The sequence below is a fragment of the Patagioenas fasciata genome, chromosome 1 (assembly GCF_037038585.1).
Source record: "Patagioenas fasciata isolate bPatFas1 chromosome 1, bPatFas1.hap1, whole genome shotgun sequence".
NCBI lineage: Eukaryota > Metazoa > Chordata > Aves > Columbiformes > Columbidae > Patagioenas > Patagioenas fasciata.
The window spans coordinates 61,997,506-62,010,476 of NC_092520.1; the positions used below are offsets into that span (position 1 = coordinate 61,997,506).

The 12,971-nt window shown below is 39.2% G+C and overlaps 1 protein-coding gene across 4 annotated transcripts in view; it reads left to right on the forward strand.

The window, feature by feature from the left end:
* Window positions 1-12,971, forward strand: part of MYO16 (myosin XVI) — a 377,675-nt gene that overhangs the window by 259,636 nt on the left and 105,068 nt on the right. For all 4 annotated transcript variants that reach the window (XM_071807296.1, XM_071807294.1, XM_065829663.2 and 1 more), the window contains one exon: window positions 4,244-4,316. In XM_071807296.1, the coding sequence (XP_071663397.1) occupies window positions 4,244-4,316 (73 nt within the window). The remainder of the gene's footprint in view (window positions 1-4,243; window positions 4,317-12,971) is intronic.

The window sequence follows — 12,971 nt, forward strand, 5'->3', positions numbered from 1 at the left end:
TGTCCCCCTAGTACAACTGAGAGAGTCTTAAGCAGTATTCTGAGGGTCCTCATTTGAAGGCTGGGTGATATACTTTATCTGACGCTAGAAATATTTCCTCATTAATCAGCATCACTTCTAGTTTTTTCAGATCAGACATAAGCCGACTGCCTTCCTTCCTGGTTACTGGTAGAAGTTGGAGGAAGAACAATAAATGCTGTATCTGGGATAAATGGAAAGGCACATTAGATCATCCTACCTCAGCAGATTCACCTCACTGCTTTACATAGGCAGATTATGAACAATTACAGTGGGAATGAACCTGATGGATTTCAGAGCTGAAAACCATCTGGGTCAAATAGCATCCTGTAGGTTAGTCTGAAGCATTGGGTCAAAAGTATTGTAAATAGAATTCTTTTCACCTTGCCAGGAATGGCAAATGGGTCAAGAGCATCTCTTGATGAACGGCAAGATGTCTGCCAAGACAGTAGATCATCAGACAAGATGTCTGGTGTATGTGTATTGTTTTTAGGAGTTGCCAAGAATTTTTGTGTAGTTTCTTTATAATGCAATTGTTAAGTGTACAAGATCAAAAGGTATTTCTAGTCCATAAGGACATCTTCACAGAGATGTCATTATGAGGAAAAAGGCAAAACTGGAGACTTAAAATATTATCAGTCAGAATGCTGCAAATCATAAAAATCAGATGAGTTACATTTAATATCCATGCCTGTTTTTTTTCACTATTCACAAGTATGTACTTGTCCAGGATATAAAAATATTCTTCAAATATTGGCAAATTGCTATTTTTCTAATGTCTATGCTAGGAAATATTGTCAGACTTGAAATCAAATTCTCAGTCCCAACTAAAACTATAGCTTTTTTATTTATACATAGAAAATACTGGATGAATGAAACATAGTGAGGAAAAATGTCAGTGATGTTTATTAACTGTAAAAGAATAAAGTAAAGTAAGGGGATTTTTCAGAACAAAAATTGCTCTTCTCTGCTATTTGTTCTTTTAGACACTGGTGACATGCCATTTCATTTGTAAACATGGGCTCATTCATGCTTTATTTTGCCTTGGGAATCTCTGCTATGCTTAATCTAAGCAAAGGATTTTTGCTGGAATTAATATAACAGCTAGTCAAGAAAAACATGTATAGACCCTCTGTTTGAGAAGACAAGTGGTATAAAACAGAGAAAGACAAGGAGGAAGGGCAGGGCAGGGCAGGGCAGGGCAGGGCAGGGCAGGGCAGGGCAGGGCAGGGCAGGGCAGGGCAGGGAAGGGAAGGGAAGGGAAGGGAAGGGAAGGGAAGGGAAGGGAAGGGAAGGGAAGGGAAGGGAAGGGAAGGGAAGGGAAGGGAAGGGAAGGGAGGAGGGAAAGAGGGAGGGAGGGAGGGAGGGAGGGAGGGAAGGAAGGAAGGAAGGAAGGAAGGAAGGAAGGAAGGAAGGAAGGAAGGAAGGAAGGAAGGAAGGAAGGAAGGAAGGAAGGAAGGAAGGAAGGAAGGAAGGAAGGAAGGAAGGAAGGAAGGAAGGAAGGAAGGAAGGAAGGAAATTTGTAGCCACATATAAAACAATGCTTTTAATGTTGATGTTCTGCTTTGTGTTGCTATTTAATTTTCAAAATCTGGGCCATAATTTAATACAGAAAATTACTATAATGGTTGGTGAGATTTTACAAATAAATGCCACAATGTAGTAATTAAGAAGTGTCACTTAATACAGAGCCTTGTTCTGTTATACTTGCCATGTAGGCAAGATATTAATTATGTAAAACCTCCAGCTCTTTTCATGTAGTGTCTGCATCTTCTAGTAATACAGAGCCAAGACTATCAGGTGGCGTTCACAAAAAAAAACCCTGGAATGATATGTTTTCCTGTCAACAAATGCATCTCCAGCAAATCAAGATATTTCTTGGAAATCTAACAGTTTTGATAAGGAATGTTATTTGAGGTAGGCAATAGGCTGATTGCTAAAGCTTTCACCTGGAGTTTTAGAAAGTAGGGCCAGATTCCTCTTTTACCTGATTTGTAATAATTCATTAAGTTAGTTCGTTTAGGTCTCTTCCTTATGCAAATGTTTATGTATTCCTTGAGAAAAAGTAAGAAAGACTAGTTTGACAAAATAACAGTCATGGCACTCAGCTGGGATGTAAGCGATACAGCCTCTAATCTATTCATTGAATCAGGCAGAGAAGGGATAAGCTATTCTATCCATGCTAAGTAGCTGTTAATAATGGTGAAATAGGCAATATTCTGTTGCTGTTGTGCAATATTACATAGCAATTCAAGTTTTGCCTCTTTGTAAGGAAAGCTATAGATAGATGACAATATAATCAAATAAAAATGAAAACTTATCATGTGTTCTGAAATTCCAAACTACTTTTTTTTTCCAAAACTTATTTAAATAACATGGTAGTTCTGGCTTTTCAATATTAGTCTGAGGTAGTTTGTTTTCAAAATGTCTAATTCTTCTTTCTAGAAATGGACTGGTTTTGTGGAAAACACATTGTGACAAGGAATGTACACCCATAACTAGTCAGGAACACTTGAGAATGAGGCTTGCATTTTAAAATACAGCTTGAATTACACTCATTGTTAGACATGAAGGTGATGATATATCCTTATGCTTCTTGTAGAAATTCCCTTGGAGGCTAATCGACCTCATGATAACCTCTCCTGCTGAACAAAGTCATTCTAGACTAGATTTATTACACAACTTTCTGTGTCTGACATTTATGCGTATAGCCAGTCTTGTGACCACTGGTAATACATTGAACTGGTATGGCTTAGAAATGCAGACTTCTTGGATTTGATTTCTGAAGGAGGCTCTGCCTGTCCCAGAGGGTTGGTTTTCCTAGCTTGTTTTTTAGCACTTATTTTAAAAATTATTTTACTTTTTTTGTTTGTTATATGGGAATTTATTTTCAGGGCTAGATCCTCACCTAATTTAATGGTAGTGTTTACAATTACTGTAATAGAACGATAGTAAAGTACTTCAACAGTGGATCACAATTTTCTCTTTTACGTCTATTTCGAAATATAGACAGATTTAGATATAGAAGAAACATGGAACATGGAAGGAAAATGTAGAAGAAAAAGTAGATTTCAGAAACAGCAGTCTGCAATATTATTTCTATGCATTTAACCACATACATTTAGAAATTATGTTAGCAAAGAGAAGGGAAAACTCATCTGCTTTAGAAAATGTCCATCTCCTTTCTCAGGAAGCTGAATGATTTTTCTTTGCTGATTTTTCCTGTTCCAGAAGGCCATTGGCTATAGTGCAAAGTGTATAGGCAAACTGTACCCAAGTTTTTACTGTAACCCTCTTTTTATGTTCTCTGTCTGATAGTACAGTGACAAAAATAAAGAAGAACCCCGCCTCAGTGAGCCCAGCACTTTCATATATGGTTCTGAAATCCTTCCTTCCAATGCAGGCAACAGGATATCCCAAACCATTCATTTTGCTCCCCATAGCAAACTTAGTTTCTTCTTCAGATCAAGTTTACCATGGCTTAGTCCCAAGTACAGAATAACAACATCTCTGTCCTTTTCCCATGTCTCCTCTCCGAATCACAGATGACTGTCCTGCCCTAATCCTTCCACTGGGCCAAAATAAAAGCCCTTCCTTGAATACGAGCAGTGGCACATGACAAATTAGATGCCGTGCCAACAAGTTTCCTGTTATATACACAGAGAAGAAATGTCCGTCTTCTTCATCCCCATATCCTTACCATTCTTTCCCCTAAGAGATGTAACCTCTTGTACAGCCTGAGCTTGCAGCCTCTACTTGATGCTGGCACAGAGAGGACTTTGGCTTAGCAGGTTTCCCTTGAAGTACGTTTAGTAGGAGCAGTTCTTGCTGTCAAAGAAGTGTAAGCTGGAAGGGGTAACTGAGTGCAACCGGGTGATTTTGAAACTTCCTTTAAACAGCTATCCCTCATCTGAGTGAACAGGTACCTACACCTTTAAAAAACTGGACTTTAAATAAGCTAAGATGTTTTCCTTCTCTTTCAAATTTAATTTTCAAAGTGGCCGCTGAAACAATCTTGAGCCATGCTTTTTTTATTTATGTTTGATGTAACATGTTGATGAGTAGAACTTTTATTCTTTCGTATACATGGTCTGCTTGTGTATTTCATACTGTGTATGACAGACAGGCTGCTTTTGTCATAGAATAGAAATACTTTCATCAGGAACAACAGATATATGATTCGCTTGCTTGAATTCTTAGTATCTGTAATATCTTTTTTCCCTAGTGACCAGGTATTTGAAATTGGAGTACTGGATATTTTTGGATTTGAAGAATTTCAGAAGAATACTTTTGAACAGGTAGGTGGCTATGTTTCGCTGAATTTACTGTAATTGCTAATGTTAACTCTTCTGTTAATGTTTTGAGTTTTGGCAAAAATTAGTGTTTTGGTCAGCATATAAACATACATGGAGGCAAAAATTTACTCTTAAAATATTTTTCTCCTATTTTGCCTGTAGGGATGTGAATTAAAACCTGGGCCTTGTAAAGTTATTCATAATCTAGTGAACATCTACCACAATGATTTGTAAGGGGGGTAGCATCAGCACTGAAAAACAACCTGAGGAAAATGTTTAGTGTTGTCTGTTTTCATGCTTGTGGAAATGATACTTCAACTAGGACAGTGAATAGGAGGACAATACACTGGATTGGAAGAAAGATCAAAAGGTCTCCAGATGCCTTGGAGAAAAAATAGAGTGAAAATGCTACATCATGTTAAGTGCCGTTACAATCAGATTCACCTTTGTGTGACTTTACATCATGTGACTTTTTAAACAATTGAATTGCATCCATAGAAAATAAATTAAAATTTAGCTCGCCGAATGCTTAAAAATCCATTTATATATCAAACTTTTTTTTTTTAAAAATTATGGAACTGTTTGCCCTCCTTCAATATTAGTCTCTGAATACCAAAGCTCTTGTGAATTACATATTTCAGAATGCCTTAGCAACTCTACATAACACACTGAAAGAGATGTTTAAGTTATTGTTCAGTTGCTCATTCATTCTGTAACGCAGTAGAAGAAAATCAAAGCACAGAAAAGAATAGACATGGCATTAGCAACAACAAAGGTCCCTTTATTGTTTAAAATCAGAATTTGCCCCTTCATCCCAGTCAGTCCATTGTTTTATACCTCAATTTTCTCCTTTGAGTGAAAAAGAAGTCACAGTACCATATTAGTTCAGTTTGTGTAGCATCACTACCTAATTTCCAAATGTTTGAAAGCACAAACAGCATGAGCTTACCTCTACCTTCAAAAGAGAACATAAGAATGGAATAAAACATATTCCAGTTCCCTTCTTACAGAACTATTTTTGAATGTTTCCTTGAATGTTTCCTGGATTAAGCACTCTTGATGTGTGCCAATATTCCCAGTCATTTACTCAGTGTGAATGTCTACTTTGGGGGAAGATGTCAAATAAAAATAAAAATAATAATAATAATAAACATTTTAACAGATTGAATCTATGGAAAAAAAAAAACACAGAAACAAAACAAAACAAAACAAAACAAAAAAAAACACAACCAAACAAAACTCCAAACATAAAACCTGTTGATAAATAAGAATAAAGTGTTCTATTGATTTTATATACATCTCAAAAGAGAGGGGTGCATCTTGACACTTATAGGTTATTTTCCCTTAATTCTGTTTTCTGTTGGGTTTTTTGTCATTAAATTCATGTAAGTTCTACAACTGACATAACAAATTACCATGAATTCCAATTTCTGGGGTAAGTCATTTTCTGTTTAGTGACTGCAGAATATGTTTGAAGATAAAATACAAGACAAAGAAAAATGAGTAATAAGTAATTATGTTATGATTTCTGCATAGCAAATGTGATAATTTTGAAGTCAACTTTGCATTTTTATTTTATTTTTTCTAAATAAATATATTTCAAGAGACACTATCCCTCCACCTTGACTGAATGCATTTTGTTGAGTAATATTGAGTAATACTCTGAGTCATTACCTCAGAAACTAACAAACTCCATTCCTGAAAAGACAGAAGACAGGTTAGGGGATTACAGAGTTCATTTTTATATGAACTCTTTAATGTGATTAACGTGTCTGATTCCTGAAGTGAATACATTGCTTCATCAATGAAGAAAAAAAGTTTGTTACCTCCGCATGGCACAATGTCATCATGTAGCCATACCCAAAAGAGCCTGCATGCAAAAGCTCAAGCTGTCTTGCAGCTCAGTGTTCTGCCTGGGCTCGTTAGCCCTGCTGATAAACAGGCTTGTTAGCCCAGATAGGGCCCTCATGCAAAACATTGCACCATGGCTGCAAACAGTCCCAGTTTCAAGGCCTGAGACTGCAGAACCTTAAGTGTTACGGCCAAATAGTGGAGGAGCCATAAAAATTACTTTTTCATCACATTTAGATTAACATATTAGACAATGATGTTATAGAAGTAATTTGGAGTAAATTAACCTTTTGTTTCAAATTACTGTAAGACAAGGCATTATTTGTGATGTATGTTTGCCCACTTTCTTGGAAAAAAAAAATTAGAACTGTTTTCAAGAAAGATTAAAACGTCTTGATTGCCCAAGTCTGGGGGCATTCCAAGCAGCTGTGTGAATCTCTCTGAGGCTTCAAATCAGGTCAGTTGATAGTTTAATATAATAATTAAGAGAACAATATGATACTATATCACATGTCATTTTAATAGACTGCATTTGAAGATGATTCGGAAAGAGAGAGCTGGATAAACCAGTTAGAATAACTGGTTCATTCCAGTCAGTATATTGGAATGACAAGACATTAGAGTATTGAAATGTTAAAGACAAACAAAGAACTGATCTGGGAACAGTTCATGGACAATGAATTAGGACAATAGATGTCAACTACAAAACTAAGGTTAATCATGCTTACACCAAGAATCTGGTAACTCTGCAGGCAAAATGATATGACTGGCAGTTAATAAGAAGAAAAGGTTTATAGATGGTCACAACGAAGGCAATGTTAAAAGTTAAAAACAGTATTATGAGTTTTCCTTATACTTAATGAGCATTGGTAAGCCTTCCTTTTATAGAGCATGTGTGGTACATTATATTCATAATAGCAAAAATTGGACATGTAATTCTAAAATACCAGTAAATAAGTGTATGAATTAAGCAATAGTGAGTGGAGTTGTGATTTTTGGTATGAAATTTAAAAGCTGAAAGACAGGGGACAGTGTTTTTGGAAGTCACAGTCTGAGGGAGTCATTGCTTAATAAAGACTGAAAGTTTCTGAAATACCAGGACTCAGTGAGGTACTGCTCATCAGCTGAGCCGTAGTTAAATGACTACAGCACACTTTTAGCTCGCGTCAATTACAATTAACATCACTTCCTAGCAGTGATCATTAGCTTGGGAACAGTATTTTCCTAGAGCAGCTGCATACCTGCTGTGCCAGAACAGCTTTGTATATAGCCATGCTGGAACATGGGCCGAAGCAAGCACAGATTTGTTTGGCCTATTCTATACAGAAATGGCCTTCATTTTATGTTCATTTCAGGAAATATGAGTGCTCTAACAAAAAGAGAAATGGCAGTTTTAAGTGCTAGTTTTCAATGTTTTCTTAGGTACTCTTGTTTGAAAGGTACGGTATTTGTTTACGGTTTAATCTGTGCTTCTTTGAAAGTAGAAAATGTCTACTTCTGGTAAAGTTTAAGACTAGGTCAGTTCTTATTCATAGTTCCTTCACACCACAACTCCAAATAATGCAGTCGAGGAATGCTGCTGTCTTCTTTATGTCTTTATGTTAGCATCTTCTTTGACCAGAAGGGTCTGCAACACAAATGGAAAGAGCTCACAGCAAATGAACATAACAGGCAATAAGCAGGAGGCAGGCTGATAAAATTGCCTGTATAATTTTCCCCTAATTGTTTCTAAGAAAACTGTATTATAGCAGAAGAACCAGACCTTAGAGTTGCAAGAGTAGCTTTTCTTCCTCCTGCAGAAAGTCAGGTCTTTCTACAGAAATGGAGGTCTGTAGTTGTGGAAGCATCATAAAGAGCAATAATGCAGATAAATAAAATGGACTCTAGTAGTCTTTTCTCTCTGACATCTGATTTAAGTGATAAACTGAAAAAATATATAGCTGTTGCTAGATAACGTGTTTAGCTCTTGAATAGCATTTTACCCTGAAGACCTCTTAAGTTTTGCAGAAGAAAGTATATATATATATCACAGTATCACAGTATGTTTGGGATTGGAAGGGACCTCAAAAGATCATCTAGTCCAATCCCCCTGCTGGAGCAGGAACGCCTAGGTGAGGTCGCACAGGAATGTGTCCAGGCGGGCTTTGAATGTCTCCAGGGAAGGAGACTCCACAACCTCCCTGGGTAGCCTGTTCCAGTGCTCTGTTACCCTCACTGAGAAGAAGTTCTTTCTCAAATTTAAGTGGAACCTCTTGTGTTCCAGCTTGATCCCATTGCCCCTTGTCCTATCATTGTTTGCCACTGAGAAGAGCCTGACTCCATCCTCATGGCACTCACCCTTTATATATTTATAAACATTAATAAGGTCACCCCTCAGTCTCCTCTTCTCCAAACTAAAGAGCCCCAGCTCCCTCAGCCTTTCTTCATAAGGGAGATGCTCCACTCCCTTAATCATCTTTGTTGCCCTACGCTGGACCCTCTCCAGCAGTTCCCTGTCCTTCTTGAACTGAGGGGCCCAGAACTGAACACAATATTCCAGATGGGGTCTCACCAGGGCGGAGTAGAGGGGAAGGAGGACCTCTCTCGATCTACTGACCACCCCCCTTGTAATACACCCAAGGATGCCATTAGCCTTCCTGGCCACAAGGGCACAGTGCTGGCTCATGGTCATCCTGTTGTCCACCAGGACCCCCAGGTCCCTTTCCCCTACACTGCTCTCTAATAGGTCATGCCCCAACCTATACTGGAACTTGGGATTGTTCCTGCCCAGAAGCAGGACTCTACACTTTCCCTTGTTAAATTCCATCAGATTATCCCCCGCCCAACTCTCCAGCCTGTCCAGGTCCCGCTGGATGGCGGCACAGCCTTCTGGCGTGTCAGCCACTCCTCCCAGCTTAGTGTCATCAGCAAACTTGCTGATAGTACACTCAATTCCCTCGTCTAAATCATTAATGAATATATTGAATAATATTGGCCCCAGTACTGACCCCTGAGGCACTCCACTAGATACTGGCCTCCAACTGGACTTCGCACCATTGACCACCACTCTCTGGCTTCTCTCCTTAAGCCAGTTTGCAACCCACCTCACTACTCTATTGTCGAGACCACACCTCCTCAATTTAGCTGTGAGGATGCTGTGAGGGACTGTGTCAAAGGCTTTACTGAAGTCAAGGTAGACCACATCCACCGCTCTGCCATCATCCATCCACCTTGTTACATTCTCATAAAAGGCTATGAGGTTGGTCAAGCATGACTTACCCTTGGTAAAGCCATGCTGACTGCCCCTAATGACCCTCTTATCCCTGATGTGCCTTGAGATGGCACCAAGGATAAGCTGTTCCATTACTTTCCCAGGGACAGAGGTGAGGCTGACCGGTCTATAATTACCCGGGTCCTCCTTCTTGCCCTTTTTAAAGACTGGAGTGACATTTGCTTTCCTCCAATCCTCGGGCACCTCTCCCGTTTCCCAAGACTTGGCAAAAATGATGGATAGCGGTCTAGCAATGACTTCAGCCAGCTCCCTCAGCACCCGCGGATGCATCCCATCTGGACCCATGGATTTATGGACGTCCAGACTACTTAATTGTTCCCTAACCCAGTCCTCATCGACTAAAGCAAACTCCTCCATTAACCTGGCTTCATCCGGGGTCTCAGGGGTACAGGGTTCCCCAGGACATCCTCCAGCGGAGTAGACAGAGACAAAGGCGGCATTCAGCAATTCTGCCTTCTCTGTGTCTTCTGCCACCAGGGCACCCACCTCATTCATCAGTGGGCCTACATTGCCTCTGGTATTAGTTTTATCTGCTATGTATTTGAAAAAGTTCTTCTTGCTGTCCTTGACCCCTCTCGCCAGCTGTAATTCTAAGGAGGCCTTGGCTACCCTAGCTGCCTTCCTGCATCCTCTAACAGCAGCCTTATATTCCTCCCAAGTGGCCAGTCCCTGCTTCCATGACCTGTAAACTCGCCTCTTCTGCTTGAGCATACCCAACAGATCCCTATTCAACCACGCAGGCCTTCTGGCTCCCTTCCTCGACTTCCTACGTGTGGGGATGCTCTGATCCTGAGCATGGAAGAAGCAATCTCTGAATGCAATCCAGCTCTCTTGGGCCCCTTTTCCTGTGTGTGTATATATATATATATCCTCCTCGTTATAGGAAATATAAGTGATTTATTGGAACTAGAACCACAGATTACAGAAGCAGTCAAGTGTCTCTTCACCCCCATTCAACTCTATACCCAATAAAGTATGCATGTCATTATCTGTGGGATGCATTGTAGCGCTGCAAGAGGGATGTCTTCTGTGGCAGCTCTGTGCAGCGCCTCTTTCGCGATGGGAGCCAGCTGGCTCCAAGAGCACAGAGCACTCTGGAGTCACTATGGTGAGGCAGAAAAGCTCATACAACCCAGCTATGTTCACAGGAATTTTCGCCTACATTTATGCTTAGCTACAGTAGGTTTTATCTCCTCAGCATGTTTTCTTCAGTTAATGCTGCTGCGACTTCATTTAATTTTGTCATGTGACCTTTCCTAGCCAAAACAGCCATTACAGAAACTTTTTTTATAAAATTACATTGCCTCAGCCATGAGGCCATTTCTAGCTATTCAAATGTAAGCTCATGTTGTCTGTTTAGTAGATGGATGGATATGAATAGATAAAAGTTACCTGACAACTTTTCTACAGTCATTGCAGTCTCAGTGATAGCACACAGGGAGGTCACACACACCAGTGTCTGCATTCAGGCAGTCCGAAGGGGCATTCCAATATTTTATTTTATGCAGAAGAAATCAGCCTTTGGTTTTGTCTGTCTAGAGCATAGGTCAAGGGTGTCAAATTCATCTTCACCGGGGGCCACATCACCCTTGCAGTTGCCTTTGAAGGGCCGAATGTAATTTTAGGAGTGTACTTTCAGCCCTTCAAAGGCAACTGCAAGGCTGATGTGGCCCCTCGTGAAAATGAGTTTGACATCTCTGGCATAGGTGGATGGTCCTGCTCGCTTCTGTCATCGCCTGTGGAACAGGTGGCTCCTGGTGCACCCTGGGCTCTGATACTACATAGGGACTTGAATGTAGAACATCCCACTGTAGTTCCCAAGTGCTGGGGCATTCCTTATCCCCTGTAGGATTAGGGATGGTGCTTTACTATCTTAATTCAGCTTTTAAAATTGGCTTATCATGTACCTGACATGAAAGTGTTTATTTTTTTCTTTTATGGTAGACACTTTTTGGCCAAAATAAAGTAATTTATCTAAAATTGAGGTTCCCAGCTAGATTAAGTTTGTGATTGATAGCTAAAATGCTGCACAAGGACATTTTTTAAGTGATATCTTACTTTTCCACAGCAGCACTCTTTCTTAATCCTACAGTACTTACATACTTCTGAGAAATAAGTGATTATCAGCCTTAGGTTTAATAATATTTTCTGAGTACAACCTCAGCAAATAGAAGATGATCCTACCTTCCACTATCTTAGAATTACGTTTGTGAGAAATGCCAGAGCACATCCTTGCAAATCAAACTTGGCATTGTAGCTTCATCATTTTGGCCTGTAACATGTGGCTTGATAGATGTGTTGATATGACAGCTGTAAGCTCTACACCATGCTCTGAATACCCATCCCTTGAGAGAGCTAATTCTTCTGCATGACCAAAGGATGTAAATGAGCTTTCTAAAGGGTGTTTCCATCCACCATTTCCTCACTGATTGACAGTCACCAGATTTTCTTTTCATAAATTCCCTTTTTTTTTGCCTATACATTTTCAGATAGTTATTTCTAGAAAGTGAAGAGCAGAAAAATTTCAGGAGTCATAGGTGCTTTTTTGTCTTCAGAGTACAGTACAATTCTGGTATTTACCTAAATTTGAATTTACAGTACACTTAATAATACTAACTGGTCAAATGTAGTGACAGAAGAGAAACCAAGCTAATCCTGTCTAATGTGATGAATACTTACTGCTTTTACCGAAGTCCACTATATTGTTTTCCTAATTCTACAATTTGGATGATTCTGCAAGTTCAATAAGTACTTTTTAATGAAGACTTGGGCAAAAAGATGATGTGTGTGTTTTCACTGAGACATGATAGTGAGTTAGGATTAGAAAGGAAGATAGAGGATTTCTTGCAGAAGAGACATACAATGGAGCCTTTGAGAGGCATGCAAAACCCAGTTTAACAATGTTTAGTGACAAAAAGTACCATACGTAATGTTGAGTGATGCTGTAAGGTAAAGCAAATATACAATGCTTAAACGTATTCCCACAACATTTATTTTAGGTAAAAATTTCATTGTATTTTATTTTATTGCTACTATATTTCTATCTAATTTTTATGAGTTCAATTAAATGCATGTTTTAAACATGCAGTTTTCAGAATTTTTAATATCTTTGGACAGAAAATACGTCATTGTTTTGTACAATACCTCACATGACATGGAGCAAAAGAAGCTGGGTTAGCAAAGCTAGTTTAGTTCATTTTCATCTGATTTCTACATTTCGGCTCTTTTAATTATTATGTCAACCTGTTCCGAGCTTTTAATTTGAAACAGTCATTTTATTAACTTTTCTCAGCAGGTTGTATAAAACATTGAAATGGAGGAAGATATGATCAGAATGTGTTGCTTTTCAGCAGTCCCTGGCTGGTCTCCTGGTTCTCATTCCGCAGAGCTGTTACTCACAGCCACTGCTAGAGAGAGCAGCTTTGGATCAGCTTGCACTTTGTATTAAGATAAGCACTTCAGCTTGCTTTCTGTTCTGGTTTGCAGAACGTTATTGTCATTGTGGCAAGTCTGCCACTCTTAGTGTCAGTATTTGC